A 27,200-nucleotide genomic window follows, 5' to 3' on the forward strand; every position below is an offset into this window, starting at 1 on the left:
TAAGAGGTATTTAGACTTGTAGTACGTTTATTTATTCATTAGTTGAGTCTTGTCATTATTGGTATTTGTGGATGTATTTAGACTAGCATAGTAGTTAGTTTTTTGTTTTGTTATCAAGACTGAACAGTTTTGTTCTTATTCTTTTTGTATATTAATAATGATTATTGTTCATGCAATTTTATAACTTCATGATAGTAAAAAAATCAAATAGAATTTCGTTTACAGTTTATTTATTGAGTGTTTAAAATGAACAAAAAAGTGGAAAAGATATTAATAATGTCATTACACAATGCGGCCTCAATTCCGAAGTTGCGCAATGACGTCGTGCGTGACCTGCCGGAGGTTTCCAGGGCAACTTGAATTGTTTTAGGATTACGGCGTGCACGCGGAACTATTCAGTCGCTTTATTACATTGGATAAATCATTCTTTTGTAACGATCTTGCTTTTAATCTTCAAAAGACAGTTCACAACAGTAACAGTAGGTGAAAACGGTGTTTTTTAAATCCTGTGCACTGTAATTTAAAAAAGTTTACTCAGTATTGTGTACTAAATCAGGTCACATTCACTAAATTGTTGTGATGTTGATTTGCACCAGGTTTAAACTCGAAAAGACTGCAACTGATAAGGATTTCATTTAATTTTTGCACCTTAAATGTTACTAAATGAATGCTGAAAAGTTTGTTTATTGTGGAGCCAAGAAGTTATTTTTTTATCTTTATTTGTCATGAGTAGGCTTTTAAAGTTTAAAAAACACAATGTCATACTTCCCAGCTGATTTATTTAAATAGCTTAGTATATTTCTGCAATACAGTGTCTTCAACTTCAGTGTTTTGGGAATGAATTGGGAAAAACCAAGCACACATGTTTGTGAGCACATTAAATGTAAGGACCTCCAAATGATGCTCCACTGTCGAGAGGTTCACAGCTTTCTGAGACCTCTTTCACAACTCTGCCACATGGATGTCAGTTTTGACAGGGTGACAGGTCAGTACTTTCTTCACAAGCTAGATAATTCACTCTTGAAGTTTTGACATCAGTCTTACATTATTATAAATTCGTCGTTAGACAGGTCTAAAGAGGTGAAATCAGCGTTTTCAACTTATAAGAAGAATAAAAGCGCTCCAACCTCTTTGACACAGTTGTGCAAACAACTGGAGGAGAGAATCACCCAGAAATCGCAGCATTACTCCATCAGCCATGAAGACAGACAGTCTCTGGTCAGTCTCAAATAGATGCTGTAAATAAACATTTCAAACATTGTCTGGTGCATTTTGAATTGTGCATTATCAGTATTGAAAACAGTCGTGCTGCTTATTTTTTTTTATCAAAACTGATTTTTCAGGATTCTTTGATGAATATAAATTTATTTATTTTAACATTTCAATTTATATATATGTGTGTGTGTGTGTGTGTTTGTGTGTGTGTATAAAGCCAAATCAAACATGGTTAGTTGTACCGTAAATGTTTATGCAGTCAATAGTAAGCTTAAAATGCTCTCAGAATTATGAATTATTAGTTGAATGAGTTTACACGATATATCCCTTTCCTTTTTGCTTTTGACATTCAGACTGCAGTGTTGACCTCTGAGCTGAGTCTGATCTGGCAAGACCTGAAAACCCCGTCTGTGGACACGACGCTGACCCAGGAAGAGAAAGTGCTGCTTACCTGCCAGACCTTCAGTGAGGTGCTGCACATCTGTGAGCAGCTGTTTCTGCAATCCTTGCACCTGCTGGAGACTCTGCGGAGGCGAGGTGCCTTCAGCGATCGTATCAACCGCAGCAGGGTGGCAGCTCAGCTCGCTATTGACTGCACCAGTCTGTGAGTGTGACTCTTTTTACAGAGATTGCATTGACGTAAACAATTTTGATCACACAGTGTGGTGACATATAGCATGACATTACTTATTCATAGCAGATTGTGACTGTTTCTGTTTACAGCTTGAACGTTCGCTCCATAAGATGCAGAATTGTCACAGGAATCAAGGATGCACGGAAGTGCATACAAAGTGCTGTTACACATAACAATGAAAGGTCCAGGACGGCCACATCATGGGAAAAAGCAGTGGAGGATGACCTCAAAGAGGTGCACTTGTGTGTGTGTGTGCAAACTGTAAAGAGAGACGTTAAGGTCATATTAATTCACTTCTGTGTCTACAGATTCAGGAGAGAATCGGAGAGCTGGATCTGCAATGTGTGTATGACCTCCTGCCTTGTAACATGGAGCCAATCACCTATAAGACAGACACACAATGTATGGCAAGATACACAGATACAAAAAGGGATAGTTTACCTAAAATTAAAAAATTCAGTCATTTCTGACCATACAATCAGTCTATGGGGTACAATGTTGTTTTGGAATCCCTTGACATTCATTATACAGAAGACCAGTGATGGGTAGATTACTTAGAAATTGTAGTCCATTACTGAATTAAAAAAAAAAAAAAAAATGTAGTTAGGAACATAATCTGTTGCATTGCACATTTTAGGTAATATAATCCGACTACTTTTTGATTTCTTTAAGATTACTTTTGACTTAACTCATCAACATTCTTGTACGATATTGGTATAAATGTAGACACAAATAAAAAATTATAATAAAAACATATATTAATATATATAAATTCAAAGAATATCAAAAATGGCAAAGAATACCAAAAATGTATTCCATTCTTTATTTACCACATTCCTCTTCCTACATATTGCAGGAACTGCATTTCAAAATAAAGTCATTTAAAATAAAACATAAAATAGGTGAAATATTAAATTTATGCTGTGTGGAATGTTGTGTATTAGGCAAACTTTTAATAAAAAAAAAATCAATAAATAACTGCAGTCTGAGATAAGTGGTTTAAAATAGAATAGAATCTAATATAAATATTTAATTTTCAGAATACTCCAAATTATTTTTAGCCATTTACTACACAGCACTGCTGTAAACGGTAGCAAGATTCTAATGATACCAAGGTGTCTTATTTCCACAGAAGAGGTCAGTAAAGACATGAGGGTTAGAATATACAAATAATTATGCTGAATATTCATTCTTGGGTGAAGTCATAGTTTCCTTTAAAAGTGATATCATTCTGGGTTTGGCTTCAGGATGCTGTCATTTTTTCATGTGACCAGGTTCTAAAGCCAATAAATCGATCATACTGAAACAAGAGCAGGATCAGAGTCCACCTCAAAACCGACTGGTCAGAATAAAGGTGACTCTTTAATCTATTCCATTGCACAAATTCCATACTGGCAGTTTTCAATAAGTTGCATATCAACCTTAACAATTTCTCCTTCCACCTTCTTAGGGATGTCATTCCATGCCTGACCTACAGAGGGAAACACTGCTGGAGGAGCTGGAGATAAGGCTACTCGATCCACCTTCATCCCCATTAGTCCTGTTGTCCACAGATCCTACCTCCAGCCTGGAGAAACGCATCAGTCCTGGGGAAGATCTGAAGAGGTTGGGTTGTTACAAAGTACCCTTACAACATACTAATCACTGTGTCTGTGTGTGAGAGTAATGGGAGCTGAAACTCAATTGTAGTGTATGTTTTAGATTATTACAGGAGAGAGATAACAAGGATGATGGTAATTGTGGGACGGATCTGTGCTCGCTTATAGAATCCCTAACCTGCTATAGTTCCAGCAGACTCCAAAGGCTCAAACAAAAACTACAGGTACTTACAGAATTAAACTCACTGCAGACAAAATTATGTGCAAGACCTATGCCACCTGCAAATCAGACTTTAAAGAAGGACATTTCTTTCTAGAAAATGGAGGAAGAGGAGGAAACCAAGAAGCACAAAGTTCTTGTGAAGAAACCTCTGCACCCACAAGGAGATGTGGTCAGTGTGACGTTTTCTCCTCAGAACATCATGCGCACAGCAGCGGCCCAAGTGTCTGATCGGATTCTCCCAGAAACCATCAAACTCAGCCGATACCCACCAGTCTACAATGACCTCACGAAAGAGGTGATACTCTGATATCAGCAGTTATTTATATACTGTTTAAGCATTTATTTATATTTTCAATGAGCTTTTCTTTTTATATTTTCAGGTTTTTTTTTTAAGTTTAAGTAGTTTTGTTGTTTTGTTTTGTCGTTTATATATATATATATATTTGCCTTTTTCTTTTTCATTTTCATTTTCTTTTGGTTTTAGTTTTAATTTTAATTTTAGTTATTCAACTTTTTACTTTTAATTCGGTGAATTGCCAAGGCAACATTTCTAATCTGTACATTTTTAAGTTTTTCATTTAATAGTTTTATTTTATCTCAATTTATTTGTACAACACTTAGATAGATAGTTAAATTTCTTTATATATATATGTATGTTAACATTATATATAAAATAGACACTGAAATTTAATTTGGCTTATATTAATAATTTTAAAACTCTAGATTGATTCCGCATCCGTCACTCTGATGGATCAGATCTTGGTTGAAGAAAAAATGGATATCGGCAAAGTCTTTGAAGAGTTATCCAGAAGTATTTCAACAAAGCATTTCAACTTTGATGAGGTAAGTTGATTTAGGGCTTGGGGATTAGCGGTGGTATTTTCAAATGTAGATATTTCATAGGTGTACTTTCACAACATCCTTATATCATGAAGTTGAGAATATTAAACGCAGCTTTCATTCTTTTTTAAAGGACTCCAGGATTGAGCCTGCCCTGACAAATGTCACATTCTGCCCAAAAAGAGTGATTAATGACCAGCTAATGAACCCATCTCTCAGGAGGCCCAGTCAATACAGCATATCCCACAGGTGATTTCTTCTTTCTTCTATATGTTTGTGGTTCTTTCACATCACAAGATGATCTACATTTTTTTACTGATTTGCATAAATGCAGAGAGAGAGCAGAGAGGGCTGCGAACAGGAAGAGGCCTGAGAATACGACCGCTCGAGCGTACAGAGCCTGGTTTCAGTGGTGGAGGTGTCAACTATCAATGGATGATTATCTTAACTACATTTCTAATCAGGTTAGTTTATAAAAGGAGTGTGTGTTTATGGTAAATGCTAAATAAATTCAGGATTTGTGAACTTTAACAGTTGTGCTTGTGTTATTCGTGCCCTGGTTTTGAAGGACTCTGATTATCTGTCAGTGCTGTTTCACCTGTATGACAGTGAGGATGATGATGATGAAGAGGCAGAGAGACACAAGCTGGCTCAGATACAGAGAGATGAAAGGAGAAGGTCTGTTTGTTTTTGTTTATCCTATTTATAATGAGAATGATTCATGTTGACTTGCACTATTTTATTCTCTATAACTAATGTAAAATGTGGAACATCCATGACACATTTCAACTTCTTATACTGTGACAGTCAACAAATGGCTAAACACCAACATGAAAAATGTATATTATTGTACAGTATTGTTATTTTATTCATATAAGGTTAAATTTTCCAGAAGGCAACAGGAAAGGATCAATTCACTTAGGAGACAGAAACAAGAATTTGTTCCTGGATTCTGGAACATCAACACCATAGAGATGGGAGGACTGGGAAGGGAACCAGAAATGGATGGCATGTTATAGTTTTTTTTTTAAATAGATAAATAAATACTGGTACATTTATAAACATTTGTTATTTAGTGTCCAAAACTGCATGAAAGAATGAATGCAGAAATATCTGTGTTTCAGAGAAAAATCCAGAAGAGGAAAAACAAGAAGCAGTGAGCTCATGTTTCTTTCCTCATAATCTAACATAGCAGTTTTCCACTGATTACTCTGTCTATCATGTCATGTCACTGTTATTCTTAGTACAGGCTTCTGTTTAGCAGTAATAAGTCTGACGCACACAGTCTAAGTAACATAATAGATAGATATGTAGACAGACAGAAAGATCGACAGATGAACTGATTGATTGCTTGATTGACGTTCTTCAGTCTGAAGGAGAGGAAGGTGAAGGTCCAGCTGCTGGACTTCTGGATGGAGAACAGATGCAGGTCAGGCTGGAGAGGGTCTGGAATGCCCTGTGTCTGCCAGAAGGACAGCGACTAGACATGGCCATCAAATACAGCTCTCATGAGTACAGGAACCGTCTGCAGGAGGTACAGATAATGATAATGAATTCTCCTGGCTTTCCATCCTTGTCATCCAGGATTTATGCTGTCATGTGGATGTGTCTGTGCCTTTAGGCAATTGCTGCATGGGAGCAGGCTGCTGGGTTGATCCAGAAGAGGGAGCTCCTGCTTTCCAGGTTGGAAGACTTTGAGCGGGAGGCATCTGACCCCAACAGATTTTTCCAGCGAGGTGCATCAGAGGCACTTGAAATATGCTGATTTAGAAAGATTTTTGCAAATGGATCAAATAAAATAATGACTCTAATACAGATTATTTTCAAATACACAGGTTATAATGGTTCATCCATCGCTAGAATGGAAGAGGCAAGTCAAAGGGAGAAGCTCAACTCTCAGATTTCAGTTGTAGACCAAGAACTGTCCAAGACTATGGGCCACATCACAACCTGTTTCAATGACAACATCAGCTATAAGGTGAGTGCATCAAAGCTTGGTTACGCACCATTGGTTATCTGCAGCTGTTTAACATTCTCGCTGCTGTTTGGGTTGTAACAGGGGCGGCCGTACAGAGAGAAGATGCGCTGGGACCGTACTGAGATGCTGTACTGGCTGCAGCAGGAGAGGAGGGTCCAGTCTCTGGAGATGTTTGTAGATGGACGGATGGCTCTGCCTGTAAGGCTTCCTCCTTTGAACCAAAGCAAGGAGCTTCACTTAGGCAACCATCAAACCCTCCAGGAACAGCCTCAAATTAATGCAACACTGTGAACTCTTACAAAAATATACCATAGTAGTGCAAATAAAACAAGATCTTTCAGTTTTGTAGACCTGTTTGATTTTGATTACTGGTTTAGTATATTCTTACTATTTTGCCGAAAAAAAAAAAAAAATATATATATATATATATATATATATATATATTATTTATTTTATAAATCTATATCCTTGTTTTGGCAGCTTAGAAATAAAATCAGAAATTATATTGCTATGAAATGTGGGAAAAAATACATGTATTCTTTTATACATCTTTTTTTTTTTTTACTGCGTCTATATTACACAAATTGCATGCTGAAAAATTGTAAAATAGAACTAATAATATCAATGTGAAGTAATCAAGTCTACAAATAATTGCGTATTAAATACATGTTGGGTTATTTAAGAATCACTAAGATATTAGTTTTCATTTAAATTTTTATATTTCTAATTTTAGTTTAAAGTTTTAGTAATTTTGTTGTGTGGTTTTATCATTTTTATTAGCTAAAATATGTATTTATTTTACATTTTATTCACTAAATGTTTATTTTATTTTTAATATTATTTACGTACATATAAAATTGTATATAGAGTAGATACTACCAAAGATAAATAATCATTTTAAATTAATTATTTTATTATTAACTTGTTTTATTATCTGTTAGTTCAATATTTTACATATATATTAGACACAGGAAAAACACTGTCCTTTCTTTTATCATGCAAAACATTAGAATAGTAACATACACAATAGTGTGTGCTTAACTTTCCCTTCACAACAGTATTACTGTACTCTGCTATTTAATATGCAACAATAAACTTTGTTTGATAACTAATCATTATTTGTTTATAAAGATTATATAGGATATATAAGACGTTTCTAAATATGATGTATTACCTTTTCTCTCTATTTTGTGTTTAGTTTAATTTTTTGTTGAGTTATGTTGTTTGATCTACTCCCAGTAGTTGGCACTGCACTCTTTCCCGCTTGTTTTTATGTCTCCAATCACCAGAAGCGAAGAAGAGATTCGAGGCGCTCTGATTGGCTGTGCGCACGTCATGTCATCTTCTCTGTTTCTAAACGTTTCATGACATACGCCTCTGATTCTAGATATTTCTAGCAAACGACAGCGATTAATAAGGGATCGGCAGGTAAGTCATCTTATTTTTATGCTTAATATTTTTTTCAACTCCGGCTTTTCTTCAAAATTATTTAGTTTATGTAACGTTAGTCTTATCTGATCAAAACAACACCAGTGGTCCAAAGAGCAGCCTCTTGAAAATAACAATATCCATTTATTAACAACAAATTACTATGTCTAAAAACATATTCAAGATATGAATATAGAGAAAACAATTCATTATTATGGTAATAGTCATTTAGCGTTTAAAATGAATCGAGCTAACTTACACTGAAAAAAAAAAAACGCACCTTATGGTAAATATGAGACCTAACCTAACGTTGGTCTTCTTCCTAGCGTTTGCATTGCGTGCCTAGTGATGATACTACAGTGTTTCCTTATGAAGTATCAGTTAAATCATTTGACTTTATTTCCATTGAAAGTGATCGTTTGTAAACAGCGAATTAAACGGACATGTTTTGAAGTATTAAAAGTCAACGGTGTCCGTTAGCAAAGTCTTGCTCTCAATGACATCCATCAGCCACTTCTCCCTGAACCTCGTTTGTCCTGGACTATGTTTGGACCTGTTGGTCTCGACGAGGAAGTGGACGTCCACAGGCCGTGTGTCTGGTTTGATTTTGGAGATCTCTATGGTGAAGTACACGCTGGCTGTGACTCTCGGGATCGGGGCGCTTGGGGTCGGGATGCTCCATTTGGCTTCGTAATGGTACTGCGTTTTAAACTCCAGCTCTGTCTCCTGGAGAAACCTCAGATTGTAGAGCCAGCCAGGCTGCTCTATCTCCCATGTGTCCATGTAATGTCTGATCTGCTGCTCTCCGATCTCGATTGTGAAGTCTTTGCATGAGATCCAGTCGATGTTTTTGATTGTATGCTCACAGTGTGCGTTATTCGCGCTGTCCATCTCCACAGCTGTCAGTGTTTCTGAAATGTTGTTGACGTCGGTTTCCATGGTGATGACTGACACGGCGCACTGAAACTCGACGTTTTACTATTTATTTTAGGAGCGTAACCTTACTTTTATATACCACTGTAATTTTTGGATTTTCTCTCCACATTTTTACTTGTATTGTTAAATATCTGTATGACACGTGAAACACAAAAGAAGAAATCTCGAAGTTGTTATTTTGTCATGTTTAATAGAAATGAATGGAGACTTCATATTTCCATTGTACTCGTGAACTGTATTTCAAGTTTTCAAACCACACCATAGCTTTGTGTCAGCAACAAACCGAAAGTTTAAGTTGCTATTCATAGAAAATGTAAGCCTTTGATGAGCTGTTATCCACTGGGAGTTAACTCATGAATTAATCATTCAGACCTGTGTTGTGAACTGAATTAAATAATACATTGAAAAGATCTCATTCAAAAGAACAATCCGTTCACTAACTTGAGACCCTTAAGTTACTTCTTTCATTTGTTCTGTTTGTCTTTGAATATGTAATGCATGAGAAATCAAGAGGAAAGAAAATTTGCATGCAGAAAATGAAGGCTATTTTCAAAACCATTCATTTTTTTAAATCATTGACACCTTTTATTTTTAGTACATTTTTAAATTTTATACATTTTTTTTTTTGTATTTTTATCACTATGCTAATTTTAATCATATTCATTTGTTTTTGTTTTTAATAATACTATTGTATTTGATAATATAATAATAATAATTATTATTTTATTTATATATTGTTATAATATTAAAAAATGAAATATTGTTACATTTAGAAACATATAATTGTTATTATTATCAATATTATGTTTTATTTTTTTAGACAGGATGATGTTTGTTACTGTTACAGTAAAGTCATTTTGTTGTGAAGAATGTTGTTATTATTACTCGTTCTGCTCTTGCTTCATGAATAAGGCCCATTGTCTTTATGCAAAATATACTTTCTTTTTTACTTCCATAATACAATAAATATTGTGGTTAGACGCCCTGGATTTATTATTCTTAGTAACATTATATATCATTCATTTAATAATAACAAATACCACTCTTTCTATTTACAGGTTGTCGGTAAGCTAATTCTAATCATTTTAATGTATGCAAATTTTAATAATAAAAACTATTAAATAAATATAATAAAATATTATATTTTAATTTGTGTATTAACTAAAAACAGGACAATTTTTGGATACTTTATTACAGTAATGAGAATATGTATAAAAAAATATTGGGAAAGCATCATGAAAATGAAGCTCTTGTTCTGTTCATGGATACCTTCATAAAATACCTTCATTTTTAAAAAAATTTATTCACTTTGAATATTAAATATTGTGATTATTGAGTGTTGCTGTGCAGTTGCTCAAGGGTTCTTAGGATTTTCTGGATGGTTTCTTACATATGATTGATTTTTTTAATATGAAACATTATTAATTTAATAAAAACAAATAACAATCTTTCTCATTACAGGTTGCCTTTAAAATGAGAAAATCTCCTACCTCATGTATTATCATGGAGTCCTTATTAAGTGGATGTGAAATGCTCTGCAGGGTTCGGCAGCTCTGATACCCAATCCACACACACGTCTGTTTCCTCAAGAAATATCCCAGAACTCCCTTGAGTAACCTCGCCGCATGTCGCGCATCAGGAGCACCCTGGACACCTTTACCAAAGCTGTGAGTAAAACGGTGAACACCAACTTCCTCGCCAAGATCACATGCCTCAAACCCAGCACCGCCCAGGGCAAAACTATTGAGGTTAAAGTGGAATGTCCCAAAGCAGAGGCCATAGCTGTCATGACCCTGGCGGCACCTGAGCCTCCCAGGGAGAAAGGAGTGAAAAAAGATACAGAACCTCATAAAGAAGCCCCAAAATCTGCCAGCAATTTGTCGAGCAATACAGGAAACACAACCAGTGCGGTTGCAAAGCAATGTTTTCAGCCTGCAGCGTTCACAACCAACATGGATGAAATGTACAATCACCTGGCCGAACATGTCAGTACTTACTTTGGAAGTGACACACAAAATGACAAAAGGTCACGAGACACGCCATCTAAGATCCAACCTAGCACTCTTCCGAAAAGTAGCAAGGATCCTATCATAAAGGCAGTGCCTGTGTCCAATAGATCCACACCAGAAATGCCTCCTGCTATTGACAAGGATGGCTCTGTCCCAAGTACACAAGCCCCTTCTGCACCCACCCAGGATGAGGGTGTTTCAACCATCCCCATATCGCCAAGGAAAGGCATCAGTCATTACCTGTCCTATCCCAGGCCCAGCATCCAGGCTTTTGTAGGAAACTACATTACTCCCCTCGTCCCAAAGTTCAGAGCGGATTCAAAGAGTGGCGCAGTGGAGAAGGACAAAACCTCAGGATCTGAACTAGCCGCGTCCAAGGATGCAAAGGGTACAGAAAGCAAGGAGACAAAAGAGGCAGACGAGAAAACGCGGAGACTGCTGTCTCAGAGGGAGAAGGTAGATTAATATCAATCATTTTAATCTAATGTTTCATTGACATCTATTTTGAGTGAAAGCCTTGTGTTTCCACTAAAATACCAACTCTGTTATTTTAGTGTGGTCTGCTGTATAGGTTTTTGGTGTTGATCTAACGAAAATTGGCAAAATGAAATAATAATAATATATGGTCATACAAGTTGGCCTAGTTTTCGTTTATGCAAAAAAAACAATAATAATAATAATAATAATAAAATATGTTTTGAAAAATAAATTATAATTATATAAAATTATAATCTGTATTTGATAAAAATAAATATTGTTTGAGAAATGTGTGTGTGTATATGTATATACAATTTCAATTAAATTAAAATATTTTATATAAAAATAAATGACAATTATATATGTATATATATGCATTTAAATTTTATTAAATATTCTCTGAAAAAAAAAAAAAAAAAAAAAAAAAATATATATATATATATATATATATATATATATATATATATATATATATATATTTCTATTTTTTTAATTTCTCTTATTTTTTATTGTTGCAATACAAAAAAGTCTTGGACCCAAAGAAAGACTTAATTGTGCTACATTTATTCAGCAGAACACAATTGCATGTAAGGTGGTGTTCAAAAGAATCTGTGAAAATGTGAATAATTTTAATGAAATAAGAGAGCTAAAATTATACCACACACAATATTAAATAATAATAATTTCATCTATTTTTATTTTGTCTTGTGTGTACACATATATTCAGGACAGTACTAAATGAACAATAACATGCATTTTGTATGACCTCTCTTATTTTGTTTAAATTATAATACAATTATATAAACTTTTGCATGCCACTGTAGTTCCTTCTGCTCATGTTTTATAAATGAAGCCCATTGCCTTTGTGCCAATTATAATGATTACCTTTTCATTTTGGGGTCAGTTATCACCCAAAACTTTCTTTTGTTAGAAGCTCACACAATTGATTAGAATGAAATCATTGAATGTTAATTGTTCTGTGTGTCTGTAGATTATAGCACGTGTTAGTGTGGATAACCGAACCAGAGCACTGGTCAAGAGTCTTCAGCGAGTCACTGATGTGAAGATCAACATCAGCAGGGTGGAGGAACTGAGCTTCCACCTGCTGGAGTTTCCTGAGACCAGAGGGGTGGCAGTCACTGTACGTTTGTGTCCAACCATCTGCCATATCCGGATTGATTTTTCTACATTGTAATCTCCGTCAATAACTCTCCATGTTTCATCTCTTCCTTTCTCTCGCTGGCTGTAGGAGAAGGTCATCCCGTGTCTGCTGCGTTTGAGGCAGGCGAGAGACGTCAATCTGCAGGCTGCAGTGAGACAGGCTCTGGCCCTGGTGGGCTACACTGACCCGGTCAAAGGCAGAGGGATACGTGTCCTCTCCATCGACGGAGGAGGGACCAGGTGACAGACACATGACAGCTGGGGAAAATGATTAACCTGAAGTTAACAGATTGTTAAAGTGCTTTAAGTTAAAAGTAGGTCAGCCCAAATTTACCTAAAACTAGGTCATCCAAAAATAGAACTGACACAATTTTGCAATCCCTTTAGCTGTTGTCCATCATCGTGGGAAATTTGTCATGATTTTACCAAGAATAAAATAAAATAATATATATATTCAAAATAAAAATAAAGTCACAGTAGTGAATGTGATATTTACTTAATCTAATAAAAAAAAAATATATATATATAAATGTGTAGTTGTGTGTGTGTTTGTGTGTATGCATATATATATATATATATATATATATATCAATTAAAAACTATATGGGATATTTAAATGTAAGTATTTTGAATTTAAGTGAGCAGAAAAAAGCTAAAATTTAATTAAAAGTAGTGAAAGACATAAACTGTGACAAGGTATTTATATTTTATGTATACCTTGTACACACAAATACAAAATTTCCTTATAAGTTTTTATATCCTGAAATGTAAAAAAATAAAAAATAAATAATAATAAAATAGTTAATGTGCATGCTATCAGCTATGTCAACTAGTCTTGAACTTTTATTTTGTTTCAGTGAACCTTATGTTTCCTGTAATAATATGAACACTATATGTGCAGTGAAATGCTATGTGTGCAGGTCTATAACTTGATGCACTTTTTTGCAGGGGTTTGGTTGCATTACAGGCTTTGCACAGGCTTGAGAGTTTGACAGGGAAGCCCATCTACCAGCTGTTTGACTACATATGTGGAGTTAGTACTGGTATGTTTTTATAACTATTTGGAAAATGTCTATTAGATATAGGCATGAAACTTCCTTTAAATCTGTGTTGGTGTTTTTTTCTAAGGGGCAATCCTGGCCTTTATGCTGGGTGTGTTCCAGATCCCTCTGGATGAGTGTGAGGAACTCTATCGGAAGTTGGGATCCGATGTCTTTAAACAGAACATGATTGTGGGCACAGTGAAAATGGGCTGGAGCCATGCGTACTATGACAGCCAGATCTGGGAGGAGATCCTCAAGTAAGACAATGATGTGAAAAAGCTTTATTTTTATTTTTTTTTACCTTTATTTGATTGTATTGTATTGTATTTGTATTTGTATTTTTTTCTTTACTTTATTTTGTTTTATATATATATATATATATATATATATATATATATATATATATATATATATATATATATATATATATACACATTTCAAGTTATAAAAAAAAAATATATATATATATATATATATATATATATATTACTTTTGAATAAAAAGTAATAATGGTAATAAATAATATAATTACATAAATATAATCAAATAATAAAAGTGAAGAGACACATATAAAACTACACTAAAATTAAAGCAAAAACAAATAGTAATGAAAAAAAAATAGAGTAGCATAATAATAAAATGACAGGTAGAGAGACACATTTAAGAACATTGAAATAAACTTTAAAATAAATAGAGATATTATACATTAATATGATTGTAGTACAATGTGTTGCTCGTTTAATGTTTTATTTTAACGTTTATTCTCAACAGAGAAAGAATGGGGTCTGAACTGATGATTGAGACTTCCAAGACCCCTAAATGCCCTAAGGTGGGTTTTAAGATATACTTGTTTTAAAAAATGCCATTAGTCATCTTTGTACTGTTTAGATAAATCCCTCAATGCTTCCTCTAGGTGTCAGCAGTGAGCACCATAGTGAACAGAGGCCTGCCGCTGAAGGCGTATGTCTTCAGGAATTATAACTTCCTGCCAGGGGTTCGTTCACACTACTTGGGCGGCTGCCAGCACAAAATGTGGCAGGCCATTCGAGCATCCTCCGCTGCTCCAGGATACTTCCAGGAATTTGTACTAGGAAATGACCTCCACCAGGTAAAGCACACAAAGCCCGGTCTGCGTATTCTGCATTACATTCCTAATCCTTATGTTTTGGAGGCTAATTATTATGATGGGACTTTTTTAACATGTTAAGATCCAAGTGCTCTGACTATTTGTGACGGCATCCTTGCACAGACATCTTGCAGTATTGAAAATCATTACAAACCCTTTTAGGTTCTTGTCAGAAGAAGAGGGAGGAGAAGTGAACTCCGCACACACATGCACTCAGGCTATTTCCTGTACTGTCTCATCAGGGCCGCACATTCAGACTCATTAGTGTTGTTCTTGAGTGCCGTCACTTAGGGCACTTCAGTTCGGCTCTCAGATTGCTGTTTGAAGAGATTGATGTCAGAGAGATTATTTAGACTCCACTCACTTTTCTCAAAATCTCATCATAGCTTTAAAGGTTGGCTGTGTATTTGCAATATGCATCGATTTTTGTGGATACACAAACTAGTTTTGTAAGGGAAGTGTATGATTTTGAGTAGTTCATGTGTCTGCATTACCCTGGAGTAGCTGTCAGGTTTTTTTGCCTCTCTGCCTGTCTTCATCCAGCTCAAACTGGCACGGTCCCAGCGCTGCCACACTGAACGCACCCTCACAGTCTGAGATTTCATCAGCCAAGCGGCAGACGTTAATGTTGAATCGTAGCCCTCAGCGGTGTCTGTTGAGCCATCAGGAAGGCGTCATTCTGTCCGTCTGCCTATTGAAACCCACCAAGTTCACATACAGCTTTTCACAATGTCCCTGTTGTCCCAAAATGGCCAATAAAGCTGTTGGTCACCGAGCTAAATGAATGCCCAGATTCATTCAGAGTCCGATGAGTTCTGAGGTCAATAGGAAGATGGGCCTGTTATTAGAAATGGTGGGATAAAACAGCATCTGAAGGATTGTGACTAATAAATGAAGTTTTTTTTAAATATTTTTTACTATTAAATAAATATTTAAATAAATATTTTAAATAATATTTTTGTAAAAATAATTTTGAATTTATTCAGAATACATTCAAAATACAATCCATTTCTATTTTTTGAGGCATAAACAAACAAAAAAAGATATTTTGTTAATTTATCTTTTTAAATTATTCAAAATACATCAAAATTCTGTTAAATTCTAAATTAAAATTTATTTAGATATTTCTGATATATCACATGGGTAAATTACATAATTTTTCTATTCATTTATGAATTATATACAAGGATTTTTTATATTCATTTATGCAATATACATAAAAAAATGCTGCACATTCATGAATTAAAATTAATTTTGATATTTTTTGAATATATATATATATATATATATATATATATTACAACTAAATAACGTTATTTCTTGTCTGTTCATTTATAAATGTATATTTTAATATTTGAATTTATTAAAAAAACCTAAAAAATACAGTTAGATTCTGAACTAAAATACAGTTTTTTTCCTAATAATTCATATATAATGATTTTCTTTATTCTATAACAAGTAAATTATGTGATTTTTTTAAATGTTCATTTATTAATATTTATTAATTTATTCAAATGACATTAATTTATGAAATAACATTTATTTTGATACTTTTTGTTGTTGTTTGTGCTTAAAGTTAAAAGTTAAAAATGTTCTAATATCATAATGAGGAAGGAAGCGTTATTTAAAAAATATAATTCTTGAAATGATTTATCAAGTCGCTTGCCGTACTCTTCTATTATTATTTGTTGATAAAAAAGAATATTTCAACAAAATGTTGTTCACTTTTTATTAATAGTTGAAAACATTTGTCCACCAAATCAAAGTCTTATGGTGCATCAGAAATTTTCCTTCCTTTAAAAGATTCTTCCCTTTCTTTATAAAAGACACTCTTATGTACAGTACCATTGCCCTACTTGATGCTTTTATGCGTCCATCAGATATAATCCTCATTTTGTGGTCAAATGTTCTTTGGAGAACACTAGATGGGAAATTTGGAGTGACATTATCCTCAGGGAAGGCCTAATTTATTGACAAACAAGATGAAAATGAACCATTTTTAGATGGTATTCATTTTTCATCTAATAGTCCGTGTAGCTGATTCAAATATTTTTTTTTGGCCTAAGGGCCAAGTTAACCTACTTAATGCACATTCACTAGGTTAATCTTTCCATAATTCCACATTCGAAGCTGTTGTGCGATGTTTTGATGTATGTTTTTACTGTGTGGGATGAATGTGTCCTAATTAAAATGCAAATGTAGTGGAGGCTCTTGGCTCTAAAACCTGTTGCCAACAGAGCACTCGATGCACGAACTCCGAATGCCATCAACGGCAGAACCTCTCTCTATCTCTCGCTCGTTCTCTCTCTCTTTCTTGCTCTGAATAGCTCTTCAGTTTCTTCTCCACATGCCAGGCCTGTAATCTGTTATGCATACTCTCCTCAAGGACTCTCTACCATCAAACAAGAAGTCAGTCCTCAACTGTTTGTTTGTTTTTCTTCTTCATTGATTGATTCATGGAGTCTATCATTAAAAGAATAGTTTACGCAAAAATGAAAGATCTGTCATCATTGACTCATCCCATTAAGGAAATATGATTTTTCTCTTTCCTGTAGAGCACAAAATAAGTTTTTCATGCTGCTCTTGTACTTACAAAGCTGTGTTAATAGTATCTTTGAGATGGCATTGTAGTTTTTATTAATAGTTTACATTTTTTTTTAATAAATATTTTATTTTAATAGTGTGCAGTTTTTTTTCAGTTTTAGTTTGTTATTTTAGTACAGATACATTAGTTAAACTACATAAAATTGAGAATTGTTTGTTAATTGTAGTGTAAGTTTTAGCTAACTTTTATAACCACGTTACAAAGTGTTTTTTCATTCTGAAAATGACAGTATAAAAGCATCATAGTCTAAATGACTCATGGATCATGTTCCAAGTCTTCTAATGTGATTTTTGAGAGTAACAGAGTGAACCGTAAGCTTGACAAGCATGGTCAACATTTACTTTCATTATATGGAAAAGAGCAGCCTGGACATTCTACTAAACATCTCCTTTTGTGTTCTACATGAGACAGAAAGTCAAACAGGTTTTGAAAGTCATGAGCAGGAGTAAATGACGACAGAATGTTAATTTCTGTGTGAAATATCCCTTTAATTATCTTTGGATTGCTTTGATGACTTATCATTCGTTATCTTTGGACTCGGAAAGCAGCCTGCAGTTCACTGATACGCATCAGTATCCGTGTCACTAAAATGTAGGGCATACTAGAGAAATGAGGGATGCTGTCTATTGGACGATTTCATCTGGTTTCCTCTTATGTGCTCCTTAAAGGAGGCATGGAAACAGAGAAGGATGATGCCAAGTAAATGGATTTCAGATGCGTCAGGTGAAATGAACACATCTACCCACGTCTCCTGTGGAGAGAGATCCTGCGTCCATTATACTATACAGTGGTGATTCCCATAATCATATCAGCTAGAAATGCAAATTCACCTCTTTTATGTCATACCTCTAGAATTTCAAAGAATAACCCAGATTTCCACAAAAAAGCCTTGCTTTTGAACAAGAATAGAATAGCTATTTTGGCCGAAACTGAACATTTATTTTAAACACTATATTTTAGATTCTCCAGCTGTGAAAGAGCACCCGCAAACCTTGTGAGTCACTTTCCCACTTGATACCTGGCTGTGATGTTGTTAACATTTGATCGATTTTTTATTTTATCCAGGACGGTGGTCTCTTGATCAACAACCCTACCGCTCTGGCCATCCATGAGAGCAAGTGTCTGTGGCCCAACATGCCTGTGGAGTGTGTGGTGTCTCTGGGCACAGGCCGATACGAAACCGTAGCCAAGGCCAGCTCGAGCACTTATACCAGCTTGAAGACCAAACTCACCAATGTCATCAGCAGTGCCACTGACACTGAAGGTGAGATGATGGGGTCACATGATCACATCTGTCAGCTTGTCCCTGTGTTGTTCTGTGCTGTGTGTAGCACCTACAGCTCTGCATATCCCATAGGATCCCAGAGTTAGAATCGAACAGCTTAAGTTTAATTTTTAACAAGGTCACTGATAGTTTCAATCTGATGTTAAGAGTTCATATAAAGCATTGTAATTTAATTTAATTTAATTTAATTTAAATAATAACTTATCTATTTTTTAATTGGTATTTACAATTAAAAACAAATTTAAAAAGTATTAAATAATGAAACCTGATATGACATAATCAAACATAAAAATAATAAATCAGTAATAAAACGTTGCTATTATTCTATTGTTTGTCACTCACTATGTAAACCTCTTGTTCTTCTACTGTAGAGGTCCACACTATGCTGGACGCCCTCCTCCCCCCGAACACTTATTTTCGTTTTAACCCTTACATGAGTGAAGACATCTCATTGGACGAAAACAGACAGGAGAGGCTGGACTTCCTGCAGGCCGAGGGTCGGCGGTACCTGGAGCGTAACGAGAATAAGTTAAAGAAAGTGGCTAGTGTTCTCACTCAAGAAAAGGGCATCGTTCAGAAACTAGCCGACTGGGCCCAGCTCAAAGCTGACATGTACGATGACCTTGCTTTTCGTTCCAAACTCTGAAACTCACACTCTAAACCACACTAGCACAACCACTGACATTCTCCGTTGTCTGTTTATCATATAACAAGGTAAACTGTGCACTACAGTTAATACAGTGTTAAATCTGTTGCCATATGACAGTTTAAAACAGAGAAACAAGTCTGTTGCCTCATATTGACGAGCACATAAGAAGATTGAAAAGGTTTGATTTCAAGGCTTTATTTTTAATGTAAGAACAACTTGTTTGAAACGAAGAGCCTTAAAAGCATGAAATGTTAGTGGCAGCACTGACTAGCTAGCGCTTATATTTTCTGCTTTTCATTTGTTGGGATGCACTAATGTTATTTTGATCGATCAATTAACAATAGGATAAAGTTGCTGTTGTGTAGCGTCTCCCCTCGAGAACCTGTAGTAATAGTCTTTCTGACTGTACTGTAGTTAGCATGAGGAGAGCTGCTAAATGCACAGACTAAAGTATGTGTAAATAATTTTCAACCTAACTTTTTAATTTATTTACATTCAAATGATCAACCTTTAAATTATGTGTCAGACCGCAAAGGGGTCCAGCAGCACTGATGTTTTAAAGATTCTGCACACAATGTTTCGAAAGCACTTAATTGCTGTCGTATTATTACTAAAGACGGTTTGCATTAATTATTATAGAAATACTAATGTCTAAGTGATCCTTGATTTTGTGTATTATGTTTGAATGCATCAGTATACATTTTTATTTCCTTCCATGCGCACTTGGCTGGAAAATATTTTACAGAATTTGTTGGTTCTGTTCAGACTGAGTGTAATATATTGTAAAATATAAACCCTTGAATGCAATGAGTAATTATATATATATATATATATATATATATATATATATATATATATATATATATATATATATATATATATATAAAAATATAAATTAATATTATTATTAATATATTATTATTAATATAAACAATTATATTATTATTAAGTAATAATAACCATGTTGATTCAGTTTTAATGGCTTGAACACCTTAAAACTGTATTCTATTATGATTATGAAGAGAAATAAATCATTTTAAACCCCATTTTTTTCTCATGGATTTGAGTTTCATAGATTTCTCGCTCTAAAGGTGTCAAATAAGATACGTTGAAGTAGTTCGTTAGATTGTCTTTTCACTTAATAAACTATTTTCTTTCATTCTAATGATAAAGACCACCTATTGTTGGGAATCCAAAAATGTGATAGTATTTATCAGTGTATTTTGGCTAGAAGGTACGTATATCTACACTTTATTCCATTTGTAATTCAATGTTGCAGCCTGTCAACTATGCAACTATGCAATTACATATATTAGATATATTTTATTTGTAGCCCAATGAGAAATATAAAAGACACAGCACGTATACACTGAAAAAAAAATGGTGATTAAATAATTTTCACTCGGAAATGATTGGTAAATTTCACAAAGAAACAGCAAGTAACATTTAATTAAACATGACATTTTAAAGTATAAAGACTGAAATATTACTTTCTTGTAAAATGTAATCATTTCGTTTTATTTACAACTTTAAAAAAATCTGTCACATTGACCACCGTTATACAAAAAAAGGTTGCTTATTTTCTCAGCTCGAGGAATGTGTTTTATCCATGGAAACGTTCAGTGATGTGTCAAATCCCACAGGTGAGTGTGAGAAGAAGCTATATCTGATAGAAATATGCTCAAATCTGCATTTCAGTGCTACTGGAAGATGCCATGTACGTGAGAGACGGCGAACTATTCCTCTAAAAAAAATGTAGTGCATGGATATGCCCTCTTCATTCTTTTTTATTGAACGATTTCTAATCCGGATTGCATCTTCTCCGGTTTTGTTACTATCATGCAGTCACTGGAGTTTTTGTAATGTTCCATAATCACACAGATGCTGGATGTGTAAAGCATGTGTGCATTTTCAGCTGAGAAGATCCCTGACTGATAGATCCATTGATCGAGTAACAGCGGACAGGACCATGTCTGACTTGTCTCTTGCATCATCCATCTACCAGAATCCCCTCGGGCTGGCAATGAAAGACCAGACTGTTGCCTCCTGACACATTCATTTGTGCATCTGAATTGTCACATTCTTCTACTTTGTAAAATCATATACAGTATAAAGTCTGATATGTCAGTCCCCTATGCATTCTAGACCTGTTCCCTAGCAACCAATTCTTCACCTTCACAAGATCCAGGTTTAAAAAATGTTGGGCTTTAAGCTTTTGTTTCACTTCTCTACAGTAAGGTTAATGATATTTTTTGATATATATCTAGATTTCATAATTGGCTTCAACCTTCTTCATGTAATCCAACCGATTATAATTTGTAAGTAATCTATCAAGCACTATAACTTTTTTTATACAAAGGTGTAGGGTATCATTTGAAACAGGCTGCATTTTTATTTGTTCGGTTAATATTTATCTACATACTCTCACCCCAGAAAAATTCCCCTGCTGGAAAAAGAACATATAAACAAACCACCAGCCTACCGGTTGGCTCTGGCACATAGTGTATGGATTATTTCTGCATGATATATGTCTTCAAAGCTGCCTGCAAACCAATTTAGGAAGTGGGATGTATAAACAAAGCCAGTCTGCATTAGCTCAGAGAGACGTGAGCTACACTTGTATTGAGAGTACACTTCAAGTAGCCTATCAGTGCAGACTTTCTTGTTTAAAAATGTTCTTAAACTGGTTAGACTTTAGTTTCCATGTCCTTTATTTTCACTTTCACTACATGCAACTCTTTTTTTATGTACCCCCCCCCCCCCCCCCCCATATTCAAATGACATTAATTTATGAAATAACATTTATTTTGATACTTTTTGTTGTTGTTTGTGCTTAAAGTTAAAAGTTAAAAATGTTCTAATATCATAATGAGGAAGGAAGCGTTATTTAAAAAATATAATTCTTGAAATGATTTATCAAGTCGCTTGCCGTACTCTTCTATTATTATTTGTTGATAAAAAAGAATATTTCAACAAAATGTTGTTCACTTTTTATTAATAGTTGAAAACATTTGTCCACCAAATCAAAGTCTTATGGTGCATCAGAAATTTTCCTTCCTTTAAAAGATTCTTCCCTTTCTTTATAAAAGACACTCTTATGTACAGTACCATTGCCCTACTTGATGCTTTTATGCGTCCATCAGATATAATCCTCATTTTGTGGTCAAATGTTCTTTGGAGAACACTAGATGGGAAATTTGGAGTGACATTATCCTCAGGGAAGGCCTAATTTATTGACAAACAAGATGAAAATGAACCATTTTTAGATGGTATTCATTTTTCATCTAATAGTCCGTGTAGCTGATTCAAATATTTTTTTTTGGCCTAAGGGCCAAGTTAACCTACTTAATGCACATTCACTAGGTTAATCTTTCCATAATTCCACATTCGAAGCTGTTGTGCGATGTTTTGATGTATGTTTTTACTGTGTGGGATGAATGTGTCCTAATTAAAATGCAAATGTAGTGGAGGCTCTTGGCTCTAAAACCTGTTGCCAACAGAGCACTCGATGCACGAACTCCGAATGCCATCAACGGCAGAACCTCTCTCTATCTCTCGCTCGTTCTCTCTCTCTTTCTTGCTCTGAATAGCTCTTCAGTTTCTTCTCCACATGCCAGGCCTGTAATCTGTTATGCATACTCTCCTCAAGGACTCTCTACCATCAAACAAGAAGTCAGTCCTCAACTGTTTGTTTGTTTTTCTTCTTCATTGATTGATTCATGGAGTCTATCATTAAAAGAATAGTTTACGCAAAAATGAAAGATCTGTCATCATTGACTCATCCCATTAAGGAAATATGATTTTTCTCTTTCCTGTAGAGCACAAAATAAGTTTTTCATGCTGCTCTTGTACTTACAAAGCTGTGTTAATAGTATCTTTGAGATGGCATTGTAGTTTTTATTAATAGTTTACATTTTTTTTTAATAAATATTTTATTTTAATAGTGTGCAGTTTTTTTTCAGTTTTAGTTTGTTATTTTAGTACAGATACATTAGTTAAACTACATAAAATTGAGAATTGTTTGTTAATTGTAGTGTAAGTTTTAGCTAACTTTTATAACCACGTTACAAAGTGTTTTTTCATTCTGAAAATGACAGTATAAAAGCATCATAGTCTAAATGACTCATGGATCATGTTCCAAGTCTTCTAATGTGATTTTTGAGAGTAACAGAGTGAACCGTAAGCTTGACAAGCATGGTCAACATTTACTTTCATTATATGGAAAAGAGCAGCCTGGACATTCTACTAAACATCTCCTTTTGTGTTCTACATGAGACAGAAAGTCAAACAGGTTTTGAAAGTCATGAGCAGGAGTAAATGACGACAGAATGTTAATTTCTGTGTGAAATATCCCTTTAATTATCTTTGGATTGCTTTGATGACTTATCATTCGTTATCTTTGGACTCGGAAAGCAGCCTGCAGTTCACTGATACGCATCAGTATCCGTGTCACTAAAATGTAGGGCATACTAGAGAAATGAGGGATGCTGTCTATTGGACGATTTCATCTGGTTTCCTCTTATGTGCTCCTTAAAGGAGGCATGGAAACAGAGAAGGATGATGCCAAGTAAATGGATTTCAGATGCGTCAGGTGAAATGAACACATCTACCCACGTCTCCTGTGGAGAGAGATCCTGCGTCCATTATACTATACAGTGGTGATTCCCATAATCATATCAGCTAGAAATGCAAATTCACCTCTTTTATGTCATACCTCTAGAATTTCAAAGAATAACCCAGATTTCCACAAAAAAGCCTTGCTTTTGAACAAGAATAGAATAGCTATTTTGGCCGAAACTGAACATTTATTTTAAACACTATATTTTAGATTCTCCAGCTGTGAAAGAGCACCCGCAAACCTTGTGAGTCACTTTCCCACTTGATACCTGGCTGTGATGTTGTTAACATTTGATCGATTTTTTATTTTATCCAGGACGGTGGTCTCTTGATCAACAACCCTACCGCTCTGGCCATCCATGAGAGCAAGTGTCTGTGGCCCAACATGCCTGTGGAGTGTGTGGTGTCTCTGGGCACAGGCCGATACGAAACCGTAGCCAAGGCCAGCTCGAGCACTTATACCAGCTTGAAGACCAAACTCACCAATGTCATCAGCAGTGCCACTGACACTGAAGGTGAGATGATGGGGTCACATGATCACATCTGTCAGCTTGTCCCTGTGTTGTTCTGTGCTGTGTGTAGCACCTACAGCTCTGCATATCCCATAGGATCCCAGAGTTAGAATCGAACAGCTTAAGTTTAATTTTTAACAAGGTCACTGATAGTTTCAATCTGATGTTAAGAGTTCATATAAAGCATTGTAATTTAATTTAATTTAATTTAATTTAAATAATAACTTATCTATTTTTTAATTGGTATTTACAATTAAAAACAAATTTAAAAAGTATTAAATAATGAAACCTGATATGACATAATCAAACATAAAAATAATAAATCAGTAATAAAACGTTGCTATTATTCTATTGTTTGTCACTCACTATGTAAACCTCTTGTTCTTCTACTGTAGAGGTCCACACTATGCTGGACGCCCTCCTCCCCCCGAACACTTATTTTCGTTTTAACCCTTACATGAGTGAAGACATCTCATTGGACGAAAACAGACAGGAGAGGCTGGACTTCCTGCAGGCCGAGGGTCGGCGGTACCTGGAGCGTAACGAGAATAAGTTAAAGAAAGTGGCTAGTGTTCTCACTCAAGAAAAGGGCATCGTTCAGAAACTAGCCGACTGGGCCCAGCTCAAAGCTGACATGTACGATGACCTTGCTTTTCGTTCCAAACTCTGAAACTCACACTCTAAACCACACTAGCACAACCACTGACATTCTCCGTTGTCTGTTTATCATATAACAAGGTAAACTGTGCACTACAGTTAATACAGTGTTAAATCTGTTGCCATATGACAGTTTAAAACAGAGAAACAAGTCTGTTGCCTCATATTGACGAGCACATAAGAAGATTGAAAAGGTTTGATTTCAAGGCTTTATTTTTAATGTAAGAACAACTTGTTTGAAACGAAGAGCCTTAAAAGCATGAAATGTTAGTGGCAGCACTGACTAGCTAGCGCTTATATTTTCTGCTTTTCATTTGTTGGGATGCACTAATGTTATTTTGATCGATCAATTAACAATAGGATAAAGTTGCTGTTGTGTAGCGTCTCCCCTCGAGAACCTGTAGTAATAGTCTTTCTGACTGTACTGTAGTTAGCATGAGGAGAGCTGCTAAATGCACAGACTAAAGTATGTGTAAATAATTTTCAACCTAACTTTTTAATTTATTTACATTCAAATGATCAACCTTTAAATTATGTGTCAGACCGCAAAGGGGTCCAGCAGCACTGATGTTTTAAAGATTCTGCACACAATGTTTCGAAAGCACTTAATTGCTGTCGTATTATTACTAAAGACGGTTTGCATTAATTATTATAGAAATACTAATGTCTAAGTGATCCTTGATTTTGTGTATTATGTTTGAATGCATCAGTATACATTTTTATTTCCTTCCATGCGCACTTGGCTGGAAAATATTTTACAGAATTTGTTGGTTCTGTTCAGACTGAGTGTAATATATTGTAAAATATAAACCCTTGAATGCAATGAGTAATTATATATATATATATATATATATATATATATATATATATATATATATATATATATATATATATATATATATATATATATATAAAAATATAAATTAATATTATTATTAATATATTATTATTAATATATACAATTATATTATTATTAAGTAATAATAACCATGTTGATTCAGTTTTAATGGCTTGAACACCTTAAAACTGTATTCTATTATGATTATGAAGAGAAATAAATCATTTTAAACCCCATTTTTTTCTCATGGATTTGAGTTTCATAGATTTCTCGCTCTAAAGGTGTCAAATAAGATACGTTGAAGTAGTTCGTTAGATTGTCTTTTCACTTAATAAACTATTTTCTTTCATTCTAATGATAAAGACCACCTATTGTTGGGAATCCAAAAATGTGATAGTATTTATCAGTGTATTTTGGCTAGAAGGTACGTATATCTACACTTTATTCCATTTGTAATTCAATGTTGCAGCCTGTCAACTATGCAACTATGCAATTACATATATTAGATATATTTTATTTGTAGCCCAATGAGAAATATAAAAGACACAGCACGTATACACTGAAAAAAAAATGGTGATTAAATAATTTTCACTCGGAAATGATTGGTAAATTTCACAAAGAAACAGCAAGTAACATTTAATTAAACATGACATTTTAAAGTATAAAGACTGAAATATTACTTTCTTGTAAAATGTAATCATTTCGTTTTATTTACAACTTTAAAAAAATCTGTCACATTGACCACCGTTATACAAAAAAAGGTTGCTTATTTTCTCAGCTCGAGGAATGTGTTTTATCCATGGAAACGTTCAGTGATGTGTCAAATCCCACAGGTGAGTGTGAGAAGAAGCTATATCTGATAGAAATATGCTCAAATCTGCATTTCAGTGCTACTGGAAGATGCCATGTACGTGAGAGACGGCGAACTATTCCTCTAAAAAAAATGTAGTGCATGGATATGCCCTCTTCATTCTTTTTTATTGAACGATTTCTAATCCGGATTGCATCTTCTCCGGTTTTGTTACTATCATGCAGTCACTGGAGTTTTTGTAATGTTCCATAATCACACAGATGCTGGATGTGTAAAGCATGTGTGCATTTTCAGCTGAGAAGATCCCTGACTGATAGATCCATTGATCGAGTAACAGCGGACAGGACCATGTCTGACTTGTCTCTTGCATCATCCATCTACCAGAATCCCCTCGGGCTGGCAATGAAAGACCAGACTGTTGCCTCCTGACACATTCATTTGTGCATCTGAATTGTCACATTCTTCTACTTTGTAAAATCATATACAGTATAAAGTCTGATATGTCAGTCCCCTATGCATTCTAGACCTGTTCCCTAGCAACCAATTCTTCACCTTCAC

General features: G+C 34.6%; 5 protein-coding genes and 1 long non-coding RNA gene across 6 annotated transcripts; 5 read left to right on the forward strand and 1 right to left on the reverse strand.

The window, feature by feature from the left end:
* The first annotated feature begins 257 nt into the window (after positions 1-257).
* LOC113071152 (uncharacterized) lies at positions 258-1,189 on the forward strand. The gene is made up of 3 exons (XR_003280049.1): positions 258-479; positions 813-985; positions 1,067-1,189. It is a non-coding gene; the product is annotated as an uncharacterized LOC113071152 (long non-coding RNA).
* Positions 1,190-1,443: 254 nt separating this feature from the next.
* On the forward strand, positions 1,444-5,774 carry ccdc87 (coiled-coil domain containing 87). The gene is made up of 13 exons (XM_026244510.1): positions 1,444-1,458; positions 1,569-1,819; positions 1,939-2,083; positions 2,158-2,251; positions 3,124-3,203; positions 3,300-3,454; positions 3,551-3,671; positions 3,765-3,965; positions 4,394-4,513; positions 4,644-4,759; positions 4,845-4,974; positions 5,079-5,188; positions 5,403-5,774. Exons 1-13 carry the CDS (start codon positions 1,444-1,446, stop codon positions 5,527-5,529), a joined length of 1,665 nt encoding a protein of 554 aa, XP_026100295.1. The 3' UTR covers positions 5,530-5,774.
* LOC113071147 (coiled-coil domain-containing protein 87-like) lies at positions 5,608-6,779 on the forward strand. The gene is made up of 6 exons (XM_026244511.1): positions 5,608-5,666; positions 5,755-5,773; positions 5,880-6,044; positions 6,132-6,246; positions 6,346-6,488; positions 6,570-6,779. The coding sequence occupies exons 1-6, from the start codon at positions 5,608-5,610 to the stop codon at positions 6,777-6,779; spliced, it is 711 nt and encodes a 236-aa protein (XP_026100296.1).
* Positions 6,780-7,806: 1,027 nt separating this feature from the next.
* LOC113071159 (calcium-independent phospholipase A2-gamma-like) lies at positions 7,807-20,009 on the forward strand. The gene is made up of 10 exons (XM_026244526.1): positions 7,807-7,916; positions 10,314-11,317; positions 12,330-12,479; positions 12,588-12,739; positions 13,448-13,542; positions 13,628-13,799; positions 14,314-14,371; positions 14,456-14,650; positions 18,339-18,537; positions 18,930-20,009. Exons 2-10 carry the CDS (start codon positions 10,478-10,480, stop codon positions 19,202-19,204), a joined length of 2,136 nt encoding a protein of 711 aa, XP_026100311.1. The 5' UTR covers positions 7,807-7,916; positions 10,314-10,477; the 3' UTR covers positions 19,205-20,009.
* On the reverse strand, positions 8,373-8,855 carry akap14 (A-kinase anchoring protein 14). The gene has a single exon (XM_026244512.1). It carries the CDS (start codon positions 8,853-8,855, stop codon positions 8,373-8,375), a length of 483 nt encoding a protein of 160 aa, XP_026100297.1.
* A 4,133-nt stretch (positions 20,010-24,142) lies between the features above and the next one.
* On the forward strand, positions 24,143-25,811 carry LOC113071153 (calcium-independent phospholipase A2-gamma-like). The gene is made up of 2 exons (XM_026244517.1): positions 24,143-24,339; positions 24,732-25,811. Exons 1-2 carry the CDS (start codon positions 24,210-24,212, stop codon positions 25,004-25,006), a joined length of 405 nt encoding a protein of 134 aa, XP_026100302.1. The 5' UTR covers positions 24,143-24,209; the 3' UTR covers positions 25,007-25,811.
* The last annotated feature ends 1,389 nt before the right edge of the window (positions 25,812-27,200 follow it).

This window comes from Carassius auratus, unplaced genomic scaffold (genome assembly GCF_003368295.1).
Source record: "Carassius auratus strain Wakin unplaced genomic scaffold, ASM336829v1 scaf_tig00006185, whole genome shotgun sequence".
NCBI lineage: Eukaryota > Metazoa > Chordata > Actinopteri > Cypriniformes > Cyprinidae > Carassius > Carassius auratus.